This window comes from Phasianus colchicus, chromosome 32 (genome assembly GCF_987193195.1).
Source record: "Phasianus colchicus chromosome 32, bPhaCol1.hap1.1, whole genome shotgun sequence".
Taxonomy (NCBI): Eukaryota; Metazoa; Chordata; class Aves; order Galliformes; family Phasianidae; genus Phasianus; species Phasianus colchicus.
In genome coordinates this window covers 3,166,429-3,175,804 of record NC_143467.1, presented here as the reverse complement: position 1 = coordinate 3,175,804, position 9,376 = coordinate 3,166,429, and the positions used below count along the sequence as shown (strand labels likewise).

Genomic DNA, 9,376 nt, shown 5'->3' with positions numbered 1-9,376 from the left:
CCCCCCACCGCCGTCGCGTCCGCGCGGACAGAGCAGGGAGGGGGCGGGGGCTGATGACGTCACGAATGACGCAAGCAGGCGTGGGGGCGGGGCCAAAGCGTGGGAACCAATAAGCCACGCCTTCAAACCGCTAAGCCCCGCCCTCGATATTATGACCACGCCCCCCTCAACGATAGCAATGGGAGAGAGGCCACGCCCATCCTGGCATGGCCCCTCCCCTCGCGCTGTGGCCACGCCCCCTTCTGTCCACGCTCAGCCAATGAAAATCGACGGCCACGCCCCCGTCCGGCCAAGCCACGCCCCTCATGCAGTGACCACGCCCACCCCCATTCTTCCTGCCGATCTTTGACCACGCCCCTCACTGTGGCCACGCCCCCACGCGAGCCCCTGCGGTCACGTGACGGCGCCGCCATTTTGCCTTGGGATTTCCGGGCCCTTTTTTTAGGGGCAAAACGGCGCATTTTTATGGCGGGGACAGCGTTTGTTTTCGGCGTTCCCCTCCCACAGTGATTCCTTGGCAGCACAGAGCGATGGTCGCCCCGCAGCCACACGGTGCGGTGTTGCCCCTTTTTGTTCCTCCCAATTTTACCTCAGAAAATCGCCCCCCCCCCACATTCCACCCAACACACCCGCCCCATCATTCCCTGCGGCGGACAGCGGACGCTGATTGGTATGTCGGTGGAGGCTGCACACGCTGATTGGTCGAACCTCCGCGAGGAGGCGGGGCTACGCGCAAAGGCGGGAAAAGCGCTGAGGAGGGCCGCGCGCCGCCGCCATTTTGTGCTCGTCGCCCCCTGAGATGCTCCCGTCATCCTCCGCGGCACTGCCCGTGCGCTGATTGGTCGATCCGCTGAGATGCCGACCGCTGATAGGTTGAAGCAGGGAGAGGAGGCGGGGCAGAGCCCAGGAGCGGGAAAAGCGCTGAGGGGGTCGCGTAGCGCCGCCATTTTGTCGCCGCCCCTCAAGGAGGAGGTGGCGGTGGGAGCGGTGCGGCCCCGCGGCTCTCGGGAGTCTCAATTTGTGCGGATTTTCCCCGTTTCTCCTCACGGAGCGTCGCTTCTCCTCACGGCCGACGGCCCTCTTTTCTTCAGCAAATCGCCCGTTTATACTTCATTTTCCCCCCATCCCCCTCCCGGAGGTGCGGCACAGGCCCGACCGGTTCTGCTACCCCCGCCTCCATTGGGCCGCAGGGCCGGGCGAGGCCTCCGCCTGGCATTGCATCCCCGTGACTCATTAGCAATCCCTCATTAACGCGGTTAATTGCTTTCTCCTCACCTCAGTGCCACGCAGTGGGGGCAGCGCCCATCCCTACGGGGGATTCGGGGTAAAAAACACCCAATTTAGGGCTGCTTATCCCCAAATCCTGAATTTTGGGGGCACCCAGAAGGGAACGGTGAGCTGCAGAAGAGCAAAACGGTTCCCAAAATCCTCATTTTGGGGCCGATTTTGGCTGCAGGATCGGCCCGTGCCCCCCAGTGGGGAAAAAATGGGTCTGGGGGTGTAGGGGGGGGGGGGCTGGTCCCTATGGAGAACGAAGCCCCGCCTCCTTGGCAGCCAACCAATAGGCTCTGCCCATTTATGCCCCGCCCCCTTGGCAGCCAATAAGCACCAAGCTAAGCCACGCCCCCTTGGCAATCAATTCACTCACCTAAGCCACGCCCCCCAGACAGGAAACCAATCAGATCTGCCGTTTAAGCCACGCCCCCCAGCTCGCTCTGTTAGTTTTTTATTCCCACCAATCAGATCGCCTGAATGCCGAGTGGGCGGGGCCAGCACCCCCTCCTGTGGGTGGGGCTTCTACTGCCTCCGGGTGGATGGAGCCAATCAATGCGTGTGGGCGGGGCTTATCGTCGTGTGGGCGGAGTCATCCAGCGGGGGGGCGGGGCCATCCTGGATCCCACAGCGCAGATTGGCCGGCACTGCTATGTCTGGGGGGGGGGAGGGGAGGATAGGGGGTCTTGGGGGGCTCTGCCATAGGATTTTGATGGACCCCTCCCCCAAAATGAACCCCATAAAGACCCCGTATCCAAATGCCAGCCCCATAGAGACCTCGCAACCACCCCATAACCAACACTCATTCCCGTAGAGAACCCATAGAGACCCCATACCCAAATCCTTGCCTCATAGAGACCCCATAACCACCCCATAACCAGGACCTCAACCCCATAGAGACCCCATAACCAGGACCCCAACCCCATAGAGACCCCATAGACACCCCATAACCAAGACCCCAGCCCCATAGAGACCCCATAGAAACCCAATAACCCCAACCCCAACCCCATAGAGACCCCATAACCCCCCCATAACCTCGACCCCAACCCCACAGAGAACCCATAATCCCCCCATAACCAGGACCCCAACCCCATAGAGACCCCAGAACCACCCCATAACCAGGACCTCAACCCCATAGAGACCCCATAACCCCCCCATAACCAGAACCCCAACCCCATAGCGACCCCATAACCCCCCCATAACCACCCCCCTCCCCACCCCCCCATCAGTTACCCATCAGTTTGGGTCGGGGCAGCTGCAGCCCCTCCATCAGCTTCACAAACTCCTCCTCGCTCAGCGTCAACCGCGGGTTCAACCGCCGCTCCTCCCCCACCGTCGTCACCGTCTGACCTTAATTAGGGTAATTAGGAAGGAAAGGGATGATGATCACGTGATCCCCAGCCCCTCCCCCCCCCCAAATTAAGAGACCCCCCCTTACCGGTGTAGTCGTGCGCAGGGTACAGCAGGCAGTGGTCAGGCAGCGTGAAGATCTGAGTGTGCACGGAGCGGTACAGCGTGCGGGGACAGCCTGCGTGTTGCCATGGCAACCGTCAGCACCAACGGGGGTCGCCATGGCAACCATAGGGGAAGGGAGGCGCCATAACAACCGCCAGCCGGCAGGGGGCGCCATAGAAACCAATGGGGAAGGGGACGCCATAGCAACTGCCAGCCCGAGGGGGTTGCCATAGCAACCGTCAACCCAGGGTGGATGGGTTGCCATAGCAACCAATGGGGAAGGGAGGCGCCATAGCAACCGCCAGCCCAGGGTGGATGGGTTGCCATAACAACCAGGGTGGATGGGTTGCCATAGCAACCGCCAGCCGAGAGGGGGCGCCATAGCAACCAATGGGGAAGGGAGGCGCCATAGCAACCGCCAGCCGGCAGGGGGCGCCATAGAAACCATAGGGGAAGGGAGGCGCCATAGCAACCAATGGGGAAGGGAGGCGCCATAGCAACCGTCAGCCGGCAGGGGGCGCCATAGAAACCATAGGGGAAGGGAGGCGCCATAGCAACCGCCAGCCGGCAGGGGGCGCCATAGAAACCATAGGGGAAGGGAGGCGCCATAGCAACCGCCAGCCGGCAGGGGGCGCCATAGAAACCATAGGGGAAGGGAGGCGCCATAGCAACCAATGGGGAAGGGAGGCGCCATAGCTACCGTCAGCCGGCAGGGGGCGCCATAGAAACCATAGGGGAAGGGAGGCGCCATAGCAACCGTCAGCCGGCAGGGGGCGCCATAGAAACCGTAGGGGAAGGGAGGCGCCATAGCAACCGCCAGCCGGCAGAGGGCGCCATAGAAACCATAGGAGAAGGGGACGCCATAGCAACCGCCAGCCACAAGGAGTCGCCATAGCAACTGCCAGCCCAGGGTGGATGGGTTGCCATAGCAACCAATGGGGAAGGGAGGCGCCATAGCAACCGCCAGCCGGCAGGGGGCGCCATAGAAACCAGTGGGGAAGGGGACGCCATAGCAACTGCCAGCCCGGGGTGGAAGGGTTGCCATAGCAACCGCCAGCCGCAAGGAGGCGCCATAGCAACCGCCAGCCGGCAGGGGGAGCCATAGAAACCATAGGGGAAGGGGACGCCATAGCAACTGCCAGCCCGAGGGGGTTGCCATAGCAACCGTCAACCCAGGGTGGATGGGTTGTCATAGCAACCGTCAGCCCAGCATGGATGGGTTGCCATAGCAACCAATGGGGAAGGGAGGCGCCATAGCAACCGCCAGCCGGCAGCGGGCGCCATAGAAACCATAGGGGAAGGGAGGCGCCATAGCAACCAATGGGGAAGTCCCGCAGTCCCTCCCAGTGCCCCCATATCCCCTCCCAGTCCCTCCCAATGCCCCCATATCCCCTCCCAGTCCCTCCCAGTGCCCCCATATCCCCTCCCAGTCTCCCCCAAGCCCCTCCCAGTGCCCCCATATCCCCTCCCAGTCCCTCCCAGTGCCCCCATATCCCCTCCCAATGCCCCCATATCCCCTCCCAGTGCCTCCCAGTGCCCCATATCCCCTCCCAGTGCCCCATATCCCCTCCCAGTGCCCCATATCGCCTCCCAGTCCCTCCCAGTGCCCCCATATCCCCTCCCAGTGCCCCATATCCCCTCCCAGTGCCTCCCAGTGCCCCATATCCCCTCCCAGTGCCCCATATCGCCTCCCAGTCCCTCCCAGTGCCCCCATATCCCCTCCCAGTGCCCCCATATCCCCTCCCAATGCCCCCATATCCCCTCCCAGTCCCTCCCAGTGCCCCCATATCCCCTCCCAGTGCCCTCCACCCCCCCCCTCGCACCCTGCTGGAAGTCTGTCCTGCCGCAGCCGCGGATGAGCAGCGCGTCCCCGGTGAAGGCCAGCGAACGGTCGTCCAAAACCAGGGTGACGCAGCCGTCCGTGTGCCCGGGGCTGGGCCGCACCTCCAGAGCCTGGGGGGCAGAACACACAGCTGCCCCACGGGGACACACAGGGACCCACAGGGACCCATAGGGACACCACAGAGACCCATAGAGATCCCATAGAAACCCATAGGGACCCCACAGGGACCCCACAGGGACACCACAGAGACCCATAGGGATCCCATAGAGACCCATAGGGACCCCACAGGGACCCCACAGGGACACCACAGAGACCCATAGAGATCCCATAGAGACCCATAGGGACACACAGGGACCCATAGGGACCCCATAGGGACCCACAGAGATCCACAGGGACCTGTAGAGGCTCCATAGAAACCCATAGGGACCCCATAGAGACCCATAGGGACCCACAGGGACCCATAGGGACCCCACAGGGACCCCACAGGGACCCATAGGGACCCCATAGGGACCTGTAGAGACTCGATAGAAACCCATAGGGACCCACAGGGACCCATAGAGATCCCATAGAGACCCACAGGGACCCATAGGGACCCCATAGAAACCCATAGGGACCCCATAGGGACACCACAGAGACCCATATAGATCCCATAGAAACCCATAGGGACCCATAGGGACCTGTAGAGACTCCATAGAAACCCATAGGGACACACAGGGACCCACAGACCCACAGGGACCCATAGAGACCCCACAGGGACCCCATAGGGACACACAGGGACCCCATAGGGACACCACAGAGACCCATAGAGATCCCATAGAAACCCATATGGACCCATAGGGACCTGTAGAGACTCCATAGAAACCCATAGGGACCCCATAGAGACCCATAGGGACACACAGGGACCCACAGACCCACAGGGACCCATAGAGACCCCACAGGTACCCCATAGGGACACACAGGGACCCCATAGGGACACCACAGAGACCCATACAGATCCCATTTGGACCCATAGGGACCTGTAGAGACTCCATAGAAACCCATAGGGACCCCATAGAGACCCATAAGGACCCACAGGGACCCCATAGGGACACACAGGGACCCATAGAGACCCCACAGGGACCCCATAGAGACCCATAGGGACCCATAGAGACCCATAGGGACACCACAGGGACACCACAGGGACCCACAGGGACCCATAGAGACCCCAAGGGGACCCCATAGAGACCCATAGGGACACCACCGGGTCCCCATAGAGACCCACCCCCCCCCATAGGGACCCCATAGAGACCCCACAGGGACCCCACAGAGACCCATAGGGACACCACAGAGACCCACAGGGACCCCATAGGGACACACAGGGACCCCATAGACCCACAGGGACCCATAGAGACCCCACAGGGACCCCATAGAGACCCCACAGGGACCCCATAGAGACCCATAGGGACACCACAGAGACCCACAGGGACCCCATAGGGACACACAGGGACCCATAGAGACCCCACAGGGACCCCATAGAGACCCATAGGGACACCACAGGGACCCCACAGGGACCCATAGAGACCCATAGGGACACCACAGGGACCCCATAGAGACCCCACAGGGACCCCATAGAGACCCATAGAGACACCACAGGGACCCCATAGAGACCCATAGGGACCCACAGGGACCCATAGAGATCCCATAGAGACCCACAGGGACCCCATAGGGACACACAGGGACCCATAGACCCACAGGGACCAATTGAGACCCCACAGGGACCCCATAGAGACCCATAGGGACCCCATAGAGACCCCACAGGGACCCCATAGAGACCCATAGGGACACCACAGGGACCCCATAGAGACCCACCCCCCCCCCATAGGGACCCCATAGAGACCCATAGGGACACCACAGGGACCCACAGGGACCCACCCGCCCCCCATAGGGACCCCATAGAGACCCCCCCGCCCCCCCCCGGAACTCACGAAGGCCCCGAACGTCAGCGTGTCCCCCCCCCCTACGAGGAGGTCGGCTCTGGCTCCGCTGTGACCGGAAATGACGCTGCGGCAGCCGGGCAGAGCGGAGCGGAGGGCGCCGGTTCCGGTCACGTGATCGGCGTGGCAGTGCGTGTTCACTGCGGGTCAATTGGGAGGGGGGGAGGGGAGGGGGGGGAATTAGGGGTCCTACAGGGGGTCCTACAGGGGGATTTGGGGGGAAATGGGGGGGTTGGGGGAGCCCTGGGGGTCCTGGAGGGGGATTTGGGGGGAAATGGGGGGGGTTGGGGGAGCCCCGGGGGTCCTGGAAGGGGATTTGGGGGGTCCTGGGGGGGGTTGGGGGAGCCCTGGGGGTCCTGGAGGGGGATTTGGGGGGAAATGGGGGGGAGATGGGGGGGTTGGGGGATCCCTGGGGGTCCCGGAGGGGGATCCGGGGGGTCCTGGGGGGGGTTGCGGGAGCCCTGGGGGTCCTGGAGGGGGATTTGGGGGGAAATGGGGGGGTTGGGGGAGCCCTGGGGGTCCTACAGGGGGATTTGGGGGGAAATGGGGGGGTTGGGGGAGCCCTGGGGGTCCTGGATGGGGATTTGGGGGGAAATGGGGGGGGTTGGGGGAGCCCTGGGGGTCCTACAGGGGGATTTGGGGGGAAATGGGGGGGTTGGGGGAGCCCTGGGGGTCCTACAGGGGGATTTGGGGGGAAATGGGGGGGTTGGGGGAGCCCTGGGGGTCCTACAGGGGGATTTGGGGGGAAATGGGGGGGTTGGGGGAGCCCTGGGGGTCCTGGAGGGGGATTTGGGGGGAAATGGGGGGGTTGGGGGAGCCCTGGGGGTCCTGGAGGGGGATTTGGGGAGTTCTGGGGGGGGGTTGGGGGAATCCCTGGGGGTCCTACAGGGGGATTTGGGGGGAAATGGGGGGGTTGGGGGAGCCCTGGGGGTCCCGGAGGGGGATTTGGGGGGAAATGGGGGGGTTGGGGGAGCCCTGGGGGTCCTGGAAGGGGATTTGGGGGAAAATGGGGGGAGTTGGGTGGTCCTGGGGGAGGGGTTGGGGGAGCCCTGGGGGTCCTGGAAGGGGATTTGGGGACAAATGGGGGGAGTTGGGTGGTCCTGGGGGGGGGGTTGAGGGAGCCCTGGGGGTCCTGGAAGGGGATTTGGGGGGAAATGGGGGGGTTGGGGGGTCCTGGGGGTCCTGGAAGGGGATTTGGGGGGAAATGGGGGGACCTGGGGGGGGTATGGGGGGTCTCTGGGGGACCCGGAGGGGGGTTAGGGGGCAAATGGGGGGAGCTGGGGGGTCTTGGGAGAGGTTGGGGGATGCCTGGGGGTCCCAGAGGGGGATTTGGGGGGAAATGGGGGGGAGCTGGGGGGTCCTGGGGGGGGGTTGGGGGAAATAGTGGGGATCAAGGAGCAAATGGGGGGGGGGGGGGGGGGGGGTCCTGAGGGGCTTTTAGGGGTTAGTAGGGGTCCCGGAGGGGGATTTGGGGACAAATGGGGGGAGCTGAGGGGTCCTGGGGGGGGGTTGGGGGATCCCTGGGGGTCCCGGAGGGGGATTTGGGGGCAAATGGGGGGAGCCGGGGGTCCTGGGGGGGATCTTGGGGGAAATGGGGGATGTTGGGGGGGGTCACTGGGGGTCCTGGATGGGAGGTAGGGAGGATTTGGGGAATAATGGGGGGGGGAGGGGCTTGGAGGTTTTGGGGGGGTCACTGGGGGTGGCTTGGGGGAAATACGGGGGATTAGGGAGCAAATGGGGGGGGTTTAGGGGGGTCCTGGGGGGTTTTTGGGGTCACTGGGGGTCACGGAGGGGGGTCAGGGGGGATTGGGGGGCAAATAGAGGCGTGGTAGTGGGGGGTGGGGGACAAATGGGGGGGGGGGGGGTCCTGGGGGGGGTCCTGGGGGGATTTGGAGGGGATTTGGGGGCAAATGGGGGGCTGGGGGGTCCTGGGTGGGGGGGTTGAGTGGGAAAATGGGGGGGGGGGGGGGCAAATAGAGGGGCTGGGGGCTCATTGGGGGTCCTGAGGGGGGGTTGGGGGCAAATAGGGGGATGTGGGGGGGGGGGGGTCCTAAAAAGTGGGGGGACCCGACCACGAGACGGGGGGAATCAAGTGGGGGGGGGGACCGCGCACGCGTGGGATTCGCAGTCGGGGGTCCCACTTCCGGTCGGACCCTCTTCCTCCTCCTCCCTGCCGGAAGTGCCCTGTTTCTTAGTTTCCAGTTGGACCCCTTACTCGAATTCCCCCACTTCCGGTCGGACCCCTTCATCCTCTATTCCCACTTCCGGTCGAACCTTTTGACCCCTTTCCCCGCTTCCGGTCCGTCGCTTTTTCCCACCCCCCCCCGCTCCTTCCGGCCGGTCCTTCACGGTGCCCACCCGCGTAACGCAGCGTCAAGCCGAGCTCCTTCAGCAACCGCCGATCGCGGGGCACCGTTTCCAGCACCGGATCGATGATGACAGCGTCCCGCGTCGCTTCGTCCGCCAGGATGTAGGTATAAGTACACGAACGCGGCTCGAAGAGCTGCGGCGGCGGAAGGGACGGGGATCGGCGGGGGCTCGGCCCGGCGAGGGGCGGAGCTCCGAGGGCCGCACCTGGCGCAGGAGGAGCCGCCGCGATCCGGGCCCGGTGCTCAGAGCGGCGCGGAGCAGAGCGGAGCTGCGGCGGCGCCACATCGCGGTGGTCTGAGCGGACCGGAAGTACCCGCGCGTGTTTTCTACGGGTTTAAAAGGGCGGAGGCGGCGCTTAAAGCGGCACTGCGCTGTCTGGGGGCCCACCTGTTTTCCTACGCAGCGAAAAACTGCGTCGACGTTTGAAGGAAGTGAATGTTGATTGGATGAGTGGCTAGGGGGC

The 9,376-nt window shown here is 64.1% G+C and overlaps 1 protein-coding gene across 1 annotated transcript; it reads right to left on the bottom strand.

Moving 5' to 3' along the window:
• Positions 1-1,710: 1,710 nt before the first annotated feature.
• ETHE1 (ETHE1 persulfide dioxygenase) lies at positions 1,711-9,315 on the bottom strand. Its single transcript, XM_090128180.1, has 7 exons — positions 9,118-9,315; positions 8,902-9,046; positions 6,535-6,683; positions 4,551-4,680; positions 2,711-2,800; positions 2,506-2,622; positions 1,711-1,928 (listed from the first exon to the last, which is right to left on the bottom strand). Exons 1-7 carry the CDS (start codon positions 9,196-9,198, stop codon positions 1,825-1,827), a joined length of 816 nt encoding a protein of 271 aa, XP_089984306.1. The 5' UTR covers positions 9,199-9,315; the 3' UTR covers positions 1,711-1,824.
• Between the last annotated feature and the right edge of the window lie 61 nt (positions 9,316-9,376).